The 20,878-nt window shown below is 44.8% G+C and overlaps 1 protein-coding gene and 1 long non-coding RNA gene across 4 annotated transcripts in view; one reads left to right on the top strand and one right to left on the bottom strand.

The window, feature by feature from the left end:
• Nucleotides 1-15,085: 15,085 nt before the first annotated feature.
• LOC123577066 lies at nt 15,086-20,502 on the bottom strand. Its single transcript, XR_006701695.1, has 3 exons — nt 19,227-20,502; nt 17,733-17,863; nt 15,086-15,478 (listed from the first exon to the last, which is right to left on the bottom strand). It is a non-coding gene; the product is annotated as an uncharacterized LOC123577066 (long non-coding RNA).
• A 34-nt stretch (nt 20,503-20,536) lies between these two features.
• The window catches only part of RBM20 (RNA binding motif protein 20), a 196,894-nt gene continuing 196,552 nt past the window's right edge, over nt 20,537-20,878 (top strand). For all 3 annotated transcript variants that reach the window (XM_045438875.1, XM_045438876.1, XM_045438880.1), the window contains exon 1: nt 20,537-20,864. In XM_045438875.1, coding sequence (XP_045294831.1) covers nt 20,683-20,864 — 182 coding nt within the window. In that variant the 5' untranslated portion in view covers nt 20,537-20,682. The remainder of the gene's footprint in view (nt 20,865-20,878) is intronic.

Genomic DNA, 20,878 nt, shown 5'->3' on the forward strand with positions numbered 1-20,878 from the left:
TAAAAGAGCTGGTGGGGAGGAGGCATTACTCATTCATTTGTTGAACAAATATTTAATCGGCACCTCCTATGTTGTCAGGTGCTGTGCTAGATCCAGGGGATACAATAGTGAATAAGACAAAAACACTTTGCCTCCACAGAGCAGCTCACAGCCTCCTGGGGGATGTAGTCCACAAGAGGCGATCACAGGCAGGGTGGTGATGGGGGAAGTCCAGATACAATGATAGCACAGAGCAGGGAGCCAAGCCCACCCCACACATGTCAGAACAGCTGCCAATTAAGGCCACGGACCATCACTCCAGGAAGACTAGAATATGTTGCATGGCCACCATTTTATCTTCTGCAAAATCAATGATGGCCTCCAAACATGAACCACTCATGGCCCTTTGATGGAACTTGGGAACTCAGGGTTCCCAGGGGCTCAGCTACTTCAGGATTTGGAGCCCCAGACTATTTTCATCCCATGGTAACTTCATCAAAGGCTTGTTTGCCATTCTTTTGCCCAAAGGGGCCTAAAACAGCAACGTCCATTCTCTATTCATTGTTCATGTCTCTATCGTCCTTGTTGATGACAAGGACGATGGTGCTGATGCTGTCTTTGATAGCTGTCGTTACCTGAGCATCTTCACGTGTCAGGTGCTTTATAAATGTTATTTCATTGATCTTCACAATAGCCCTGTGAGGTGGTATTGCTAGCTTCATGGTTTTTAGGTCATCACCACATCAGAGAGGTTAGGTAACTTGCTCAAGCTCAGCCTAATATAGAAGCTCAGCCCTAAACATAGAAGGAGCCAATTCTCTAATCACAGAATTATACCGCTTAATGTGTTAAGAGCAGTCAGGGTGTGCTGGTTTTACCGCCAAGGAGGGTTATTATTTATAATGCATATATACCCTGCCCCTTTTAATAGAGAGCTTGAGGTGGCTTACAATAAACACGTTCCAGTATGGCTTAAAAAGAGGTACTACGGAATGGGAATTTAAACCAATGTAAAGTGGTTGCTGTGATTGCTCAGCTGGGGCTCTGAGCTTCCTGGCAGCCATGGTAAAAATGGAGGTACAGTAAAACCTTGGTTTGCGAGCATAATTTGTTCTGGAAACATGCTTGTTATCCAAAGCACTTGTATATCAAGGCGAATTTCCCCATAAGAAATAATGGAAACTCAGATGATTCATCCCACAACTCCAAAATATTCAAATAAAATGATTACAATACTGTACTATAATACAAAATAATAACAAAAATACAAAATATAAAGAAAAGTAAACAAATTAACCTGCACTTACCTTTGAAAACCTTCATGGCTGGTGTGAGGGAGATGAGAGAGGAGGGTTATTATGTAGGAAGACTTTCACTATCACTAATGGAACCACTGCTATCTATTGGCTCAATGGGATCTTTTCCTGCGCCATTGTATATGCTTGCATGGATGTTGACTACAGTACAGTATTAAAAATTTTTTTAATGTTTATTTATTTTTGAGACAGAGAGAGACAGAGCATGAACGGGGGAGGGTCAAGAGAGAGAGAGAGGGAGGCATAGAATCCGAAGCAGGCTCCAGGCTCCGAGCTGTCAGCACAGAGCCCAACGCGGGGCTCAAACTCATGGACCATGAGATCTTGACCTGAGCCGAAGTCATACGCTCAACCGACTGAGCCACCCAGGCGCCCCAGTTCAGTATTAAGAAACTCTTGTCATATACTGTATTTAATATAACTGGCAATAAGGCAGCAGAAGAAAGGGTCTATATCTGCAGGCAGCCTGACCTAGAATGAAGCAAAACATTCCTAAGCTCACTCTTGTATGGAAAAGCAAAGGACTATTCACTGGTGCTTTGAAGTAACAAAAAATACCCTAATGTCAATTGTGGGCACCTTCCAATGTTCTGAAAAATCACTAATTTCTGCCAAACACTGCAGCCTGAGACCGAGCATCTGAGCATGGGAGATGATCACCCACAATCCCGTAGAGGGAGAGAGAGAAAGAGAAGAACCATTGGCTCAGTTGTGATCGTGGGACATTTGACATCACGTACTACTCGTATTGCAAGACATCGCTCGTTAATAAGGTTAAAATTGATTAGAAATGTTTGCTTGTCTTGTGGAACACTCGCAGAACAAGTTACTCGCAATCCAAGGTTTCACTGTATTGTATTGCAAAGCCATTATTTTGGAGATAATCTTCCTGGCACCTATTTAGATATTCTATACAGCTTCTATAAAAAACAAAGGCAGGTACCTTTGGTCAGGTTTCTCAGACAGCAGACTGAGATCTGTGTGCAGGGGGTTTACTGGGGAGTACTATCAGCAACAAAATCTGTAAGGAAGGAGGGAAGCTGGATTGTGCAGAGGGGAAGTTGAACCGCACTGCAGTGGCCTCACCCTCCTGATTCTATTGGGAGTCCTGGAGCTTGGATGGCTCTTCAGGATGTCCCGCCCTAAGGCAAGGGGTCCAGGACTTTATACTCCTATACTGATTATTTCTTGGATGTGGGCTTTCCGGGGGGGGGGGGCACTTCATTCAGTTTGGGGCAATTCCAGACAGGGACTCTGTTGGGAGCCATCAGAAGCCGACAGCTCTGGCAGCTGAGGGGTCCTGAAAGGGAGACCCAGGTGGTGCGCCATGGCAACCACAGCAGTCGGCTCCTTGTATCTGACAGTTCCACTCACTTATCCCATCTTGGCACAGCTCCTTCAGGACTTTGGTAGTTTCTTTTTGGGAAAAACTGGCAAGAGAAAGGTTAGCAAGAGAAAACTACAGACCTCACTGCTGAAACTGGTCTTACAGCTGCAACTGACCCTCATTATCTGTGGTAAGCAGATAATGGCCCGCAAAGATCGTTTGCCTCCCCGGGATTGCTCTCTTTGGAGGATGATGCTATATCAGGGGCTCAGCTTTGGTCTCTGTTGGCGGCGCATTGGATATTTAGCGGTGCAGTAGCTAGATCAGTCTCGATGACTGGGAGTGTGTGTTGGTGGTTTCATAAATGACTTCCATCCCTGGAACTCGGGATACTTCACTGACACACTCACTGGACAGTACTGGGGTGGCCGATGACAGAGGCTGACTGATCTCAACCCCCCCCCCAAGTCATTTTGGGTACTTGGCTCTTCAGTGCCTCTTCCACGGTGAATGCTTTCGGCCGGAAGGGGTGGCTTTCATATGATTCAATGATCATCACGCTTAACGCACACTTCGTAGGTTCATCCACACGCCTCTACCCGAGACCTCCTTGTGCCCGATATTTCATCCGTCCACCTTCCAGGACCCTGACAAATCAGTTCATGATGGGCATGAATCAGTTCTTCAGTTCGTGACCAGAACCCAGCTCATGGGCAGTGGTGGTAGGGACCAGTTCCAAAACGGCTCCCCAGACGTCCTGCCCTAACCTCTCGAGTGAGGATTGTTAGCGTGAATATGTGACTATGACAAGATATCCCTCCTGTGATTCTGTTATGTTATATAGCACATTTGATGGTAAAATAAGATTATTGGGGTGGGTCTGCTCTCATGACCTGAGCCTTTCGAAATGGGGAGCTTTATCTGGCTGATAGCAAAAGAAAAAATGAGAGATTTGAAATATGAGAGGAGTTCGATGTGCTGCTGGCTTGAGGATGGGGGGGCCACGTGAGAAGGAACACAGTGACCTTCACATGCTGAGAGAGGCCCGTGGTGGACAGCCAATAAATACAGTCCTACAGGGGCGCCTACATGGCTCGGTTGGTTAAGTGTCCGACTTTGGCTCAGGTCATGATCTCACGGCTCACGAATTCGAGCCCCATGTGGGGCTCTGTGCTCACAGCTCAGAGCCTGGAGCCTGCTTCAGATTCTGTGCCTCCCTCTCTCTCTGCCCCTCCCCCGCTCATATTCTCTCTCAATTGAAAATAAACCTTTAAAGATTTTATTAAAAAAGTAAATATTAAAAAAATGTTAAAAAAGAAACAAACCAGTCCTACAACCACAAAGAACTAAACTTGGTCAACAGCCTGAATTCAGATAAGAACTCAGCCTGGGGGCGCGTAGGTGACTCAGTCAGCTGAGTAGCCAACTCTTGATTTCAGCTCAGGTCATGATCTCAAGGTCTTAAGATCAAGCCCGGCGTGGGTTGGGTTCCACACTGGGTGTGAAATCTGCTTAAGATTCTCTTTCTGCCCTTCCCCTGTTCTCTCTCTCTCTCTCTTTCTCTCTCCCTCAAAAAGAAAAAAAAAAAAAAAAAAAAAAGAACTCAGCCTGGCTAACATCTTGATTTTGGCCTTATGATACCCTAAGAGGGGAACCCATCTGAGCCACGCTGGACTTCTGACCTATGTATTTATGAGCTAATAAATTTGTGTTCCCTTAAGCTGTTACATTTGTGATAATTCGTTACACATGAGTAGAAATATAATAGAGCATTTCTGCCACGTAGTCACTTGATATCCCACCGTCAGCAGGATCAGAGGTTCTGCCTCTAGCAGGGCCTGGCTATTTTTCACATGGTGTGTACTTCTCTGTGGTACATGCCATGGCTTGCTCCAGAATTCACGTGTGTCTACTGCGATTCTCCTACTGCGGCTTATAATAAATTCTGCACAGTATCTTTTCCTTCCACAAACCCCTCTAGCACCATAGGGTCTCCTGTGTCATGTGACCCAAGCAACAGGGTGACCTGCCCCACAGCCTGGACCTACTGCAGAGTCCTCCCCTGGTCTCAGTGCCTTGTTCAACACTGGCAGCCTTGGGGCGCCAGGCTGGGCTTAGTCAGTAGAGCGTGCGGCTCTTGATCTTGGGGTCACGTGTTCGAGCCCCACTCTGGGTATAGAGATTACTTAAAAACAAAAAACATAACACAACTGGCAGCCTTATGTGTCACCTGATACATGACTGGATCAGAGCAGTATCCCAAGTGTAAAATAAATATGCTGCCTCCAGGACTCAAAGAGGGCAAGCAAAGGTTGTGTTTCATTTTGGTGGTAGATGACGCGAGACACAATAATTCGTCTTTTACTTCGGAGGGGATGTCCTGGCAGGGCCCCAGACCACCGGATCCTCATCAATTCGCTGATGTGGCAAAAATTCACTGATGTGTTTTTTCTACTAAAAAGTAGAAGAAAACAGCAGAAATGGTAAACATATCCAAATGCTGGTTCTTTGAAAAACACAACAAAATACATAAACCTCTAGTTTACCTAATGAAAAAAAAAGAGAGAAAGGCGAAACACACAAAATAAGTGACAGGAACAAAATAACCACTGGAAAAAAGGGAATTTTAAAAATAAGACTTGGGGCACCTGGGTGGCTCAGTCAGTTAAGCGTCCGACTTCAGCTCAGGTCACGATCTTACCATCCGTGAATTTGAGCCCCACGTCCGGCTCTGGGCTGATGGCTCAGAGCCTGGAGCCTGCTTCCAATTCTGTGTCTCCCTCTCTCTCTGCCCCTCCCCCGTTCATGCTCTGTCTCTCTCTGTCTCGAAAATAAATAAACGTTAAAAAAAAATTTAAAAATAAGACTATTTTGCACTATTTTTTGTGAATAGACTTGATGATGTAGGTAAAATCCATAATTTTCCAGAAAACACAATTTATCAAAATTGTCCATAGTAAAAATAGAAAAGTTAAACAAAAGAAGTCTCATAAAATACTCTCTTTTAAAATACATTCTCGGGGTGCCTGGTTGGCTCAGTCGGTTGGGTGTCCGACTCTTGATTTCAGCTCAGGTCATGATCCCAAGGTCATGGGCTTGAACCTCCCCTTCCCCCCTCCCCCCATTGGCCCCTTGAGCCCTGAGTCAGGCTCTGTGCTGAGCATGGAACCTGCTTGGGATTCTCTCTCTCTCTCCCCCTCTATGCCTCCCTTGTTTGTGTGTGCATGCACTCTCTCTTTCTCTCCCAAATAAATAAGTAAGTAAGTAAAATAAAGCATATTCTCTTCGGGCACCTGGCTGGCTGGCTGGCTGGCTAACTCTTGATCTAGGGGTCATGAGTTAGAGCCCCATGATGGGTGTAGAGATTACATAATACATACATACACACATAAACTTAAAAAAATAAAATACATTCTTTTATTTTTCTACTTGGTTTTGCTGTTAATCATAGTAAGAGATGAAAACTATTCTTTGGGTTTTTTTGTTTTGTTTTGTTTTTTATATTTATTTATTTTTTTAGCATTTATTCATCTTTGAGAGAGACAGAGCATGAGCAGAGGAGGGGCAGAGAGAGAGGGAGACACAGAATCCAAAGCAGGCTCCAGGCTCTAGGCTCTGAGCTGTCAGCACAGAGCCTGACGTGGGGCTCAAACCCACAAACCGTGAGATCATGACCTGAGCTGAAGTCAGATGCTTAACTGACTGAGTCACCCAACTGCCCCTGAAAACCATTCTTTGAATTACTTTTTTCATCTGATGTAATAATGAAAGCCAAAGTGTTCATGTTTCTTAAAATAGCCCTAAATGTGCACTTGAACTTCTTACTGAAACAATGGTAAAGCCCCACATTGGGTATAGAGATTGCTTAAATCAACTTAAAAAATAAATAAATAACGGAAAAAACTATAAAAAATCCAAACAATTCCCCTCCCCCAAAACATACCATAATCAAGTGGGATTTATTCCAGTAATACAAGAATGGTTTGATATTGTTCATTAATATAATTTACCATAATAATAAATTTATGAGAAAATTATATACTATAGATATTACAAACCTTTTGACTAAATATTTATGATCAAAACATTAAATAAAAACAAGAATTAATGAATTTTCATATAATGTATATATTCAGAACGTATACTTCATTCCTAAAGACGGCATCTTTATTAATGATTAATGATAATAATAATAATTTATTAATGATTAATGATAATAACAATAATTTATAAAAAATAATAATCATTTATTAATGATTAATGATAATAAGATTAATAATCTTATTAATGAATAAGCACGTGAGGTCAGGAACAAGGCAAGGATAGCCAATATGTCCACTGCTATTTAACATAATATCAGAGATATTAGCCAATGCTACTCGACAAGAGAAAACTCCTAGAAGCATAAGAGTCAACATTAAAAAATAAAACTATCTCTATCGGTAGGTGACATGATAGTATAGTTGGAAAACTCAAAAGTTTTAATGATAAAACTAACACAAGGCAAATAATTCTGTAGGATATATATATATATGTACATATGTACATATATATATATATCCATGCACATTTTTATAGAGATGAATAAAATATAAATACAATTGTACAAATATGTTTATATTTATATGAACGATAGCCAGTTAGAGGAAATCATGAAAGAGAAACCTCTATTTATTACAGAAACAAAAAAGTAGAAAATATTTAGGAATAAACTAATAAATATTTGAATGATGTGGACATTCTAACATAGACTGAGGGAGTTATTGACCTGGTATTGTGGTCCTAGGCATCTAGAACATGAGTTATACGGCCGCAGATGAGAAAACAGCATATAATAGGTAGGCTTGGGTCTGAAAGTAGCCACCTACGTAAGTAATTTGGAATCCCTAGGGCATTACAAGCTCAGGTACCAGGAGGGTGGTGACTGGTCCCAGGAGAGGTGTCCTGGGTGCTACCTTCTGTCCTGGCTGATTTTCCATCTGGCTCCGGGTCTCCTGTCCTTCTGGGCTGGGAAGCTGGCAGCTGGTGTCAATGTGGTGATTTGCCTGGCTCCGTTCTCTCTTCTAGTATCAGTTTTTCCGTAATAAAACTTTTGCTTTGATCTGCTGGAGTGTCAAATGTTTTATTTACTACTGCTAAAATTGTCAAAACCTCTCTGTGGAAAACTTTAAAACACTCCCAAAGGACATAACAGGAGACTTGAACAAAACAAAAGGCATCCCTTGTTCTTTGACGGGACAATTGAACATCATAAAGATGTAATTCTCATTAAGTTAATCTATAATTTTAACACGATCCTAATAAAAAGACCACATTCCCTCCCTTAGGAGAGTTGACTTCAGAACTCATATAGAAAAATAAACACACAACCATAGCAATAAAAAACCCCAAAAAAGAAGAGCTGTGAGAAACCAGGCTTGTCAAGCAATAAATGATATTATAAAGAATCTATAATTAAAACTGGTAAATGAATAGACAGACTTAGGACAAAATAGAAAGTTCAGGAATAGACCTAAGTGCATATGGAAATTTAGCATACGATAAAGATAAAATCTTAAACCACACAGGAAGAGCTGGTTCTTTTAATAAGTGGTGTTGGGGGCAACTGGTCGGCCATTTGGAGAAAGATAAAATTGGATCCATGGCTCACCCTGTACGCCAGAATAAACTCCAAATGGATCAGAGGTCTCAGTGTAAGAGAGAAAGGCATGCAAGTATTGGAAGAAAACAGGAGAATTTAAAAAATAATCTCAGTGTGGGGGAACTTTTTAAACCCTAACTCTGACTCAAAATCCATATGTAACAGAAGAAAAGATTGATGAATTTCTCTGCAAAAAAATAAAGTGGAATCAGCATGGCAAAAAAATATAATAAGCAAAATCAGAACAGAGATACTGAACTAGGTGGAAATATTCGTCACCTATATCAGAGATAAAGATCTAATTTCTCTAATACATGAAGAGGACTTAAAATTGAAGGGGAAGAAAACCCTCCAAATATAAAATATAAATGGAGGCAATATAAAAATGGACAAAACAGACAATTTTTTAAAAAAGGTATATGACAGTCCTTAAATACCTTTTGTGAAAAGGAAAGCAAGCCTATGTGGATATGACATACACGTGAAAGAGAAAGGAGGGGGGCAGGGAGGGAGACACAGAGACAGAAGAGAGAAGAAAGAGAAGACAGGGGAACACAGGTTATGTCCTTTCTTTACAAAAGAAATCATCTAATAAATGTAGATGGATTGATTCAATTAGAAAACCCTCATATATAGCTGGTTCTAGCAAGGATCATGAGTGGATGCTAAAACCGCAGGCGAATGATGATTGGGGAATAGGACACTTACATCGTCTCCAAGTGTCATGTCAAAGATGGTTTCTAACTACAAAGGGAAAGAGATGGGATCTTGAGTTCTGCTTCAATCGAGGGAGACAACTTCACATCACCAAGTAATGGACAAACTGGCCTGATGGGCCACCTTGTTTGAAGAATGGAAGATAAACAATACCACCTACGTGGTCTTCTTGTTGAAGTATTTTAAGCTAAACTTAGTAATGAGAAAATGATAAGAGAAATCCAGAATAGAATATTAATTCTGCAGGGTGCCTGGGTGGCTCAGTTGGTTGAGCAGCTGACTCTTGGTTTCAGCTCAGGCTATGATCTCACGGTTTGTGAGGTCGAGCCCCGTGTCAGGCTCTGTGCTGACAGCACGAAGCCTGCTTGCGATTCTCTCTCTCCCTCTGTTTCTGCCCCTCCCTAGCTTGTTCGCACTTTCTCAAAGTAAATAAATAAACTTAAAAAAAAAAAGAATATAAATTCTGCAAATCCTAGACTCTTTAAAATTGTCAATGCTATAAATGACAAAAAAAAAGTGTGAAAACAATTATAGGATAAAGCAGACTAAGGAGAATAAAAAACACAATATGTAAAATGTGTATCATAGATTTAAACAAAAAAAGCAAATATAAAAGATGTTATCTAGACAACTGGGAAAATTCGTAGATGTAGAGAAAATAATACTATATTATTATATCAGTGTTAAATTTCTTGCGTGTCTTGATATTGTGGTTACAGAGAAAAATATCCTCGTTCTTTGGGAATACTTGGTATTTAGGGATGAACTGTTATGGTACCTACCACTTATTTTCAACTAGCTTAGCAAAAATGAAACAAGAACAAAGTGGTTATCTGAATCCTTGAAGCTTAGTTTGAAACACACATTGGAAAAACTGGCGTTCAGACACCTGGGTGGCTCTGTTGGTTGAGCCTCTGACTTCGGCTTAGGTCATGATCTCATGGTTCACGGGTTCAAGCCCCACGTGGGGCTCTGTGTGGACAGCTCAGAGCCTAGAGCCTGCTTCTGTCTCCCTCACTCTCTGCTCTCCCCCACTTGTGCTCTGTCTCTCTCTCTCTCTCTCAAAAATAAAAATAAACGTTCAAAAATTTTTTTAATAACAAAAAAAGAAAAAACTGGCGTTGAAATGACCTTCATGACACGCCCTTAAAAACCTAAATCTGAATTGTTGATGGTAAGGGGTTGTAGGAACACTCAATTATCATAAAAATCATCCTTGATGAAATTGTTCTTAATGAACAGCCAGCAACGGAGAGGCTGTTACTCGTCCAAGATTACGGACAGAAACAGAAGACTAGAACATGAGGAAAGAATGCCAATATTATTTATTTTATGTATTTTATTATTTTTAAGAATGCTATCTTACTATCTGTGCCACAGACTATGTGACATTTCTTTTTTCTCTTTTGTTTTCTTAACCTTTTGAAGAAATTTTATTCAGGTATAACAGATGCAGAAAGAGACACAAATCATAGACGTGTAACTTGTTGAATTTCTATGACACATCCACAAAACCACCATCCAGATAAGAAACAGAACAATCCAACAGCTCAGAAGCCTCTGGAGGGCTAAGATTGAAAACAGCTTGAGGATCACCCAGTGGATGCTTTCTTTCCCCCTGTTTAGTTAGTAATATTTATTTAATTTTTTTCAGCAAACATGTTTTGAATACCTTCCTCTGTGTCAAACACCCTGAAATGCATGTTGCATTCCATATCACAGTATTCATTCTTGGTAGGCACCTGCCATAACAGAAGTTGTTTATATAACATCCTTTCCAGTTAAAGAATAGATAGATGTTTGTCAGGCTTTCACTGTCCAGCATTCACTCATTCTTGGCACCCTTAGATTTTTCCACTAAGGGAATCACAGACTCTCCGATTTCCTTTCTTTCTTCCGCCCTCCCTCCCTCCCTTCCTTCCTTCATTCATTCCTTCCTTCCTTCCTCTCTCTCTTCCTTTCTTTTCTTTTCTTTCTTCCTTTCTCTCTTCACCTTTCTTTCTTTCTTTCTTTCTTTCTTTCTTTCTTTCTTTCTTTCTTTTTCTTTTTCTTTCTTTCTTTCATCTCTACACCCAACATGGGGTTTGAACTCATGACACCGAGATCGAGTGGCATGCTTTCTGACTGAGCCAACCAGGCATCCCCAGACTCTCCAATTTCCAACATGCAGGCTTCAGGTGGCATTCATGGACTTGTGACACCAGGGATGAGCATGTGACTCTGGCTTGGCCAATGAGAGTATCACATTTTCTGGCCATAGATGGGTTCATGAATAGGAACATGTCTCAGTCAGAGCCAATGAAATGTAATAAGGATTTGGTTAGGATCACTGGGTCAGGCACATTCACTTTTCTGTTAGAGATGATCAGGGCGTGGGAGGGGATGTTGATGTAGAAATGCTCAGAGCCATTTTGCCACTTCTGAAGGGCCACCCCAGCTTCAGAATTTCCATGGCATTGGCTGAGGTCTCCATGGAGGTTTTATCACAGCCCACTTCTCTTTCTGCCCAACCCTGCTTCCTTCTCTTTGCTTCCCTAAGTATTGATCTCTGGAGCAGCAGCACATCTCTATCTCAGAGTCTGTTTCCCAGGGAGCCTAACTTTGGCAGACATGGTGTTAAACACTCACCTAAATTATTCATTCCACAGATGAATTCTGAAGACTTGCTGTGTGTCACACATACAGCATTGTGACTCTCACAGCAACTTACGGACCTCGTGGTGAGGGAACTGAAGCACACAGTAGCTGGGTAACCCATCCAGGGTCACACTGCCAGTAAGCAATAGAGTCAGGATTGAAAGCCAACGTCCCTAACGATCCTGCTACAGACAAACCAATGGCAGAACTAAACACCACCCCAGATTTCCAGATCTTCAGAGCCAACATCCTTGTGCAGAATCTTCTCCTGCCTCCTATTATCACTTCATCCAAACATCTTGCCTGCCTTCATGGCCCTGGAATTGGAACTGAGCTCAGCCCTCTGAGGCTCCTCTGGCTGTGAATTCCTTGATCTGGTTTCCTGGGTTCTCAGATCAAGGGAACACAATCCCTCAGCTCCTCCCTCTCCCCCAGTCCCTGGCTTCCCCGTATTAGTTTCCTAGGGTTGTTATAACAAAGCGCCACCAACTAGATGGCTTAAAACAACAGAAATTTATCCCCACAGTTCTGGAGGCCAGGGGCCGGAAATCCAGGTGTAGACAGGGGCCATCTGAGACATGAGGGGTGGAGGGGGAGAACCCTTGTTAGCTTGTGGGGCTGCCTGCCAGCGCTCAGTGCTCTTGGACTTGCAGCCAGGCCACGTGGTCACGCGGCCTCCTCCCTGTGCAATCTATGTCTAAGTTGGCTTCTTCTTGTAAGACACCAGTCATATTGGATGAGGGCCCACCTAATGACCTAACTGGACCGTATCTGCAAAAGCCCTATTTCCAAAGAAAGTCACATTCACAGGTGCCAGGGGGTAGGGCTTCAACAGATCTTTTTAGGGGACACGATTCAACCCATAACACTCCCTTAGATATTTTAGACATGTGTATTTGCTCTTCTCTGGGGAGAGGGGAGCAGAGTGAAGCAGACATGTGATAGGGGAAACCCTATCCCTCCCCAATCCTAACAGGCCTTCTTTGGGATTCTTTAAATCATCAGATGTCAAGTTCCTCAGTGAAACGTTCTGAGGAGCAGGCAACCCCCCCAGCAAGCCCCCAACCTCAATAAATCCCCCACCTCCAAAGACTGAACCAAACCACACCCCTCACCCCTTGCACTCTCTTGGGGGCCCTCCTCTTACGGATTCGAATTTTCTGAGCTGCCTGGTGTTTTGTGACCAAGCAGGTCATCATCACAGCCACTTGTACTGAGAGATGACTCTGGGCCAGCCTTGTGCTCAGCCTCGCAACAAAAGAAGGAACAATTTGTGATCCCCATCTTATGGCCAAGGAAAAGGGAGAGTGGAGAGTTCACAAAGCAAGGCCCAAGGTCCCTGGCTGGAAAGGAGGAGAGCCAGGACCCAAGGCCAGGGCTGCAGGTCTCCTCCCCACTGTGTTCTGACAATACTCCCTTTTCCCTGCTTCCCTTCCAGATGGTTCCTGCAAGTCTATCCTTTCACCCTGGCGCTTTTACATGCAGAAGGTGACTGCCATCCCGATTCAGATCACCCTCCCCCTTTCAAGAGAAGACTATGTATTATGATCACTGATTCCCCGATGGAAAGTTCAGTCATCATTATGTGAAAACCAGTCAACAGCAGCTTGCTAAGCCCCATTCACATGCCAGATGACACTGGCCTATGTGCTTTACGTTAAAAAAAAAAATTCCAGCTTTATTGAGGTATAATTGACAATAAATTGTAAGACAGGTAAGACATGGTATCTGATGTATGTATACATTGTGAAAGAGCTCCACCGTCTGGTTATAATTATCATATCCATCACTTCACAGATTTATCTTTGTGTTATCAACTCTTGTCACCATGTTTTACATTAGATCCCCAGACCTGTTCATTGTTTTTGTTTTGTTTTGTTTTGTTTTGTTTTGTTTTGTTTTTTTTAAGTAAGCTCGACATCCATCATGGGCTGGAGCTCATGACCCCAGGATCAAGAGTTGCACATTCTACCCACTGAGCCACCCAGGTGCTCCAAGACCTATTCATCCTAGAGCTGAAAGTGTAAGTCCTTTTACCACTCTCCTAAGTGCTTTATATTTAATCCTCACAGTAATCTTACCGCGCGGGCATTATTACTCTCATTCTTCAGAGGGAAACACTGAAGCTCAGAAAGGTGAAGTTACTTGCCTTAAGTCATGCAGCTAACAGATCCTGGGTCTGGGTTTCTAATCCAGCTATTCTGACTGGAGAGTCTATGCTGGGAGGGGCTCGGCAGGGTCTCCTGCAGGGGGTAGCCCTGGGATGACCAAAGGTGCCACATCAGGGAGTGGCACTTGTCCATCAGCTCCAGGCCAGCTGCAAGGGTGCCCGCTCAGTGAGGTCAGCACATCACAGGCTCTCACTGTTCCTGGCGTCACACTGGCATGCAAAGGCCTCTGGTATTGCCTTCCATAATGGTCACCTGATCCCCGAACTGGTGGGCAAACAGCCTGAGATGTTTATTCCCTGATGACCAACTGGTCTGACAGACAGACAGCCCCAGTGATAAGAGAAGACGGGAGGAGGTGATTGGGGGGAGGGGCTCGATAAAGGAATCCCCTGACTCTGAGAAGTGCTGTTTTGCTTGGCTGGGGCCCTAGTCACACTACCAGCCTCTGAATGACAGTGACATTCCCCAGGGATTAAGCTTGCAGTGTAGAAGCTGGGTCTCCACAGGGGGTGCGGAGCCCCATGGAACTTAAATCACGCAATTAGCCACCAGCTAACATTTCTCCCACATTCATTTCATAGCACCATCGTCTCCCATCCCCCCCCCCCCAAATTCAGCTGCGACTTCTTTTATAACACCCCTTCTTATATCCTGCTGCTTTCTCTTGGAAATAGCAAAGGAGATAAAGCCATTTTCTGGGTCCTTCAAAACACAGCTCAAAATTCTTTTCCAGGAAGCCATGCCCACATAACCCTGCCCTCGCCTGCTTTGAGTCCCCCAGGACTCTGAATTCAAACCACAGTTACTGGTTTGTCGCCAGGTACTGAACAAGTGGTAGGACAGAGCTCAAGCCACCTGGGTTTGGGGCAGTGATGCGTTCAGGGAAGACAAAGGTGCTGATGTCACTCTCAGTTTGGGATGACTGCTTTTCTATTTAGGAATAATCGATACACCTCATGGTCCAGAACCTGGATTTTCTGACGCCCAGCCACCTGCTGTACTGATTATAACACAACACCTGTGTAGCTCATTGGCGGACAAGGGGGCCTAGATGACAAATCCACCATCAGAGAGATGGAGGCTGAGCCCTTCCTCACAGCCAATGAGGGACCTTCTCTGTGAGTTGTTAGGCAGAAAAGAACCTCATGGGTCATGTCCTCACTTTTCCTCAGCTAAAGTTCCCTGACTGTCTCCTTCAAATTCAAATGTGCATCCAGTTCCATGAGTAACCATATTATTTTTAAACAGCATCCTTCAGCCACTGCCTCTCCTGGGTTTTCAGAGAGGTAATCCTTAGTGAAGCCAGCACAGGATTTTATTTTATGATTGTTTGGAAGCATATCCAGGGATTCCAAGGAGTTCAAGTAAAAGATCATGCTATAGCTCTGAGAAAAGGGTCAGCATATGGAGAAAGCTCACCTCAGGGGGATGGAAAAGAGAATCCAGGTCATGTGGAGAGATGGGAGATGAAAGAGAGAGAGATTGGAGACAGATATCAGAGATATCCAGCCAGGATTTAGCAGAGAAACTTCTGGTCTCAAAAGCCCATAATACCAAGATGCACCATGCCGCCATACAGAGTAGTTAAAAGTCCGATCCCAGGGGTGATGAAGACTGGGGTTCGATCTACAGCAACACCACTTAATAGCTGGTCAGGTGGCTGAACTTCTTTGAGCCTCAGTTTTTTAATCTGTAAAATGGGCACAAAAACAACCACCTGGTGATTGTAAGGAATTAAATGAGAAATAGTATGTACTTAAGACAGCTTGGCATAGAGTAATATTCAAAAAAAGCAGTAACTGTTATCATTAACCCCCAGATAACAGTTACTATGTTGTGACTTATGTTGATAGGTTGATTAATGTTTATCCATCATCGTCAAACTAGTAAACTGTCTAACTGTAGCAACATGACTGCTGACAACTTAATAAGTTAATTATTCAACTATCTCTACTGGGTTGTTAGGATGTCAAAAGGCTACTCTGGACAATACTTTGTCCAATGTGTTTCTTCATTCTTCCAGATGGATTTTTGCTTTAAAAATAAATATCCTATTAATGTGCTAAGTATTATTAAGAATTACTAGTTGAAGAAATAATTAAGTTTTGTAGTTAGCTAATTAAAAAAGCACATGTTCATAGTAAAAAAGTTTCAAACAATACATATACTTCAATAAAATTGTATTTCAAATATTCAAACAATATAAAAAATCACAAAAGGATAAAGTTCTGGCCCCATCCCAATTTCTAGAGGTTATTACTATTTTTTTAAATTTTAGAATGTTTATTCATTTTTGAGAGACAGAGCATGAGAGGGGGAGGAGCAGAGAAAGAGGGGGACACAGAATCTGAAGCAGGCTTCAGGCTCTGAGCTGTCAGCACAGAGGCCGATTTGGGGCTCAAACCTACAAACAATGAGATCATGACCTGAGCCAAAGTCAGATGCCTAACCAACTGAGCCACCCAGGTGCCCCAAGAGGTTATTACTGTTAATAATAAATTTCTTGTAGAATTTTCTAGAAATGTTTTATGATCTTTGACTTTACATATATTGAATCATACTGTTGAGGAACTGATATTTTCTACTCAGTAACACATCTTGGAAATTTCTCCCTAGCAGTCTGTATAGATTTGCCCCCTGCTTTTTAAGGTCTACGTTGTATTCCCTTGTATGTAGGGACCACTCTTGATGTACCCAGTCCCTCACTGCTTGGCACTATGGTTGTTTCTAGCTTTTGCTATTATGAACAATGCCACGATGAACTCCCTTGTACATGGGGCTTTGGTGGTTGCTACATGTAAACGCACAGTATAAATTCCTGGAAAAGTAACTACTAAGTCAGTTTGCTTTGTGCAGTTTTAATAGACACTGTCAACTCACTTCCAAAGACGTTGTAGCAACTGACATTTTCACCCACTAGTGTGTGAGAATGTCTGTGTTCTGCATTCACCAGCATTGGGTGAAAATTATCAAACATTAACAATCTAGTAAATCTATTAAAAATAACAGTAATAATATACATATGTGGAATAGCAGTACCTATTAAGGGATCTCATCTGCAGAGATGAATGTTTACAATCATCGCTGAGAATGGGCTGGTTCCCCTTTGGGAAGTTGCAGGGAGCTAGACCAGGGTCTGAAGCTTAGCTCCACTGGTTATCATCCTAGTGACCTTGGACACAGGTTCATCAAGCTTCTCTGTCTGCAAAATGGTGATACTAACTGAAATAAAACATGAAAAAGCTCCTAGAACTAGCGTCTGGAACCCATCAAATATTTATCAATATTAGGAAGCACGGCAGAGGCTGTGGCAAGTTTGAGAACGACCCTAGTAAGTAACAGAGACCTGGGTTCTAGTTCCCCCGCCGCCTTCCCACTACTTTGCCCAGTTGCTTAATTTCTCTGAATTTTCTTGCTTGTAAGATGTCAATTTGGATCCCTCCTATTATTTTACTGATTTGGATAAATATGAGGGGCAGAGTTGAGCCACAGTGCAGGTGACATTTTACATTCATTGGAAGACACAGGCAACATCACAGCAAAAGAAGACAGGTGGAATCTCATCTCCATGTCTGTCACTGAGGCAGTGGAGAGAGGTTAGGGACCAGGTCACCTAACTGCAGTCCTGTTTTGGCCTCTTAAAAGCCAGGTGACCTGGGGCAAGTTCTTGCAGCCATCTGAGCCTCAGTTTTCTCAATTCTAAAACACAGATGACAGTAACTAGCTCATGGGCCATTGTGAGTATGAAGTAAGACTCTATGAAAGCACTCAGCAGCTGACTCCTGTTAAATGTTCAGTATATTCATAGACAGCAGAAGTCTCACTGTCTGATCCTAGTTTACTGGTAGATCAGGACAGACAGGATGCTTCTGGGAGTGGAACAAAGAGAAATGTTAGCAGCCCTCACCTCCCAGTCATGCTCCCCATTTGTCAAGGTGACTCACCCAGCCTTTTTTCTCACTTTGGTAACGGTGAAGCGCTCCCTGGCGGGGTGGGGCTGGGGAGGGCACAAAAGCAAGAGTGCTACAGTTTCTTAAATGGCTGCAACCCCAGCTGGGGATCTCTGTCATTCTTCCTGGAAAGAAGTGGGAAAACACAAGTTAAAAAACATTCTTCACTGGTACTGCTTAGTCTGCTTGTTTGCTATTATCCTGTACAACATTTTGCGGGGATTTGAGGCAGAACACGAACAAGCTTTGGGTTTCTGCTGCGGTGTTTCCCTCTCAATTTGTATCTGCTTCCATCTAAATTTCAGTTATTACATAAACATAAGTTGCAAATATTAAGCTATAAATGGGATTTCTGAAAAGCAACCTGTGAATTATTAATAATTTTTCTATTTTGAAAATTTCAAATTTATGGGAAAAAATGCAAAGAAAAGCCCAGTGAATACTTAGATTTTACCCACCGTTATTATTTTGTCGCATATGCTAATACATTAGTTTTGAGGTGTAGAGAACTGCATTCATATAATACGGTCTCTCTCTTTTCTGCCAGTAGAAGCTATTGTTACAGGGATGGATATAGGTATATCAATACTGTGACTCCTAGACACTCAGCTTCCTGAAGTTTGAGATCGGTGGTTCTATTTGGCTATAAGGTTGGGGTATAAGGAATCATGTTTGTAATAACTGCTGGATTGATACCTCCTGCACCAAATTTGCACGATACATGATCCCTAAGCCTAACAGGACTGTGTAAGCCAGGTCTTTCATTCCCAATCTATATATTTGGGAACTGACACTCAGATGTTGAATCACTCCATTGGTAAACACAGGTTTGTCTTTTTGACTATAAAGCCCTTTTCACAAAGGTTTTTGGGGATTCTCGGAAATTTTAATGCAAGCATACGGGAAGTTTTAACTTTAGTTTCTGGAAGAGTTGCAATGTTAATTTCAGGTAATTCCTCAACCAGGGCTCCCCTGGGTGGGGGCGGGGGGAGGCAGTGGAAGGTGGAGGAGTTTTATGGAAACCATAGTCAAGAACTCTATTGATAGAAACCAGAGATGATGAGCTAACCACTCAGCCTCAGAAGACTCATTTTGGGATGGCCACTTACTAGTCATGTATGGTTGGACAAATCGCCCTGACGCCCTTTCATTTGTGAAATGGGGGCAACAACCAATACCTGGGTTTTTAGTGAGACTCATTTTCTGAGTTGTGACGATCTTTATTAACACAAGGAATTGACATATCATTTTATTTGTAGGAGGAAGGAGGGAGGGGGAGGGAGGGAGGAAGGAAGGAAGGAAGGAAGGAAGGAAGGAAGGAAGGAAGGAAGGGAGGAAGGGAGGGAGGAAGGGAGTGGATGGTCCATTTTTATCTGTAGGAGAGAGGGAGGGGTAAAGATCTAGGTTGGATGACAAAAATCAAGGGAGGCTTAGTTTCCTGAGCCTGCGGGGTGTGGGGGTGGGGGTGGGGAACTGACAGAAACTCACAGTCTGGGGAGAGAAGAAACCATTTTTCAGGGAATTCCGTTAGTTGCCACGTTCCAGAGAACGCATCCCCAGAATGTTCCTTCACGTGGCTGTGGGAGGAGGACGCGTGGGCTTTGAGACCCCCAGCAAACTTCTTTCCAGGCCACGGGACACTCTGGCCTTCGCTCTGGCTTCCAAGGCACCCAAGGGATGCTTTTTCTTTGCTTCCTCCGGGCGGCCAATGTCAGGATTTGGAAAGCTAGTGCGCCCAACGCACGGTAAGGATCTTCTGGATAACCACTCTCCACGAGCTCTGCCCAGCTTGTAGATGTTTCTGTGGCACCGGGTGCCTCCCCAGACCTCCAACTCGCGGGCCAGGACATTAAGCTGCACCTTGAGCGTGGCTCCTCAGCGCAGATGCCCGCGGCCTCAGCTGTGAGCGGGCGTGTGCAGGTGAACTGGCGCACACGGGCGCCGGGACAGCGAACGGAACTACACAGGCAGTGATGGTGGCGGCGCGATGTCAGCGAACTCTCTCCTTTTCATCCTTTACATTTCTACTGAGATCTCGCCAATACATAACAAGAATACAACATATACATGGTTTTGTCTTTGCGCTCCCGGGATCGTAGCGGGAAAAAAGAAGAGAAACCACGGCGGTCCCACTGGCTGCTTCCGGAGACCCCTGAAATCAGCAGCCGGAACTGCCAGTGTGGAGAGCCCTCGGGCCTGGTCATGTAAGACCGGAGGTTAGACGTCCCACCGAAGTGGGGGAGCTTCCGGACTTTTCCCCCGCCGGGTCGGGCCCTTCGGACGAGAGTGGCGCTGGCCGGGCTCCAGACGCCGGAAGGTGCCAAGCCCCACTCACTTCGCCCTGGCGATGCGCGCGGACGCCCCGGGGCGCGCTCAGTCCGGCCCGCTTGGCAGGAGCGCGCGAGGTCGCGCGCGCGGTCCCCGGGGACAACCCCGAGTCGGCAGAGCTCCGGGCAGAGGCGCGAGCGCGGCGGCCGGCGGCTGGCTGGAGTGCGTCTCGCCGCCTCACGCGGTTGCGCTGCGCTGCGCTGCGGAGAGCCGGGCCGGGGACCGTGAGGGCGCAAGGTGGCGGTTGGCGCGCGCCGCGCTCCCTCTCCCCTGGCCGCGCTCAGGGTCCAAGGGCAGAGCTCCCCGGCTCACCCCGGCGCTGAGCAGCCCCCCGGGGGCCGAGCGGCTCCTGCCGGCCGGGGAGACGCCCCCTGGCCCCCGCCCCCGCGTGGCCCGGCTGGGCTAGCGGGAGCGGCGGGAGGAGGAGGAGGAGGAGGAGGCGGAGGAGGCGGCGCCGCCGGGACTGCCTCCTCCCCGCCCCTCGCGTCTCCTCCCCGCGCCACCGGGAAGGACAAGGGGACTGGGCACGGGGACCCCGGCCAGTGAGCGCCCGTGCCCCGGGGCCGCCCTTTGCGCGCGCTCTCTCGCCTCGAGCCCGGGGCCGGCCTCGCCTCACATGGTGCTGGCCGCAGCCATGAGCCAGGACGCGGATCCCAGCGGCCCGGAGCAACCCGACAGAGATGCCCGCAGCGTGCCGGGTGCACCGGCGCCCCCCGCGGCCCCCGCGCCCCCCGGCCCGCGAGGGATGCCGCCGCCGCCGCCGCCGCCCCCAGCCGGCCTACCGCAGATCATCCAAAAGTAAGAGTAGGGAA

Source organism: Leopardus geoffroyi, chromosome D2, assembly GCF_018350155.1.
Source record: "Leopardus geoffroyi isolate Oge1 chromosome D2, O.geoffroyi_Oge1_pat1.0, whole genome shotgun sequence".
NCBI classification, from domain to species: domain Eukaryota; kingdom Metazoa; phylum Chordata; class Mammalia; order Carnivora; family Felidae; genus Leopardus; species Leopardus geoffroyi.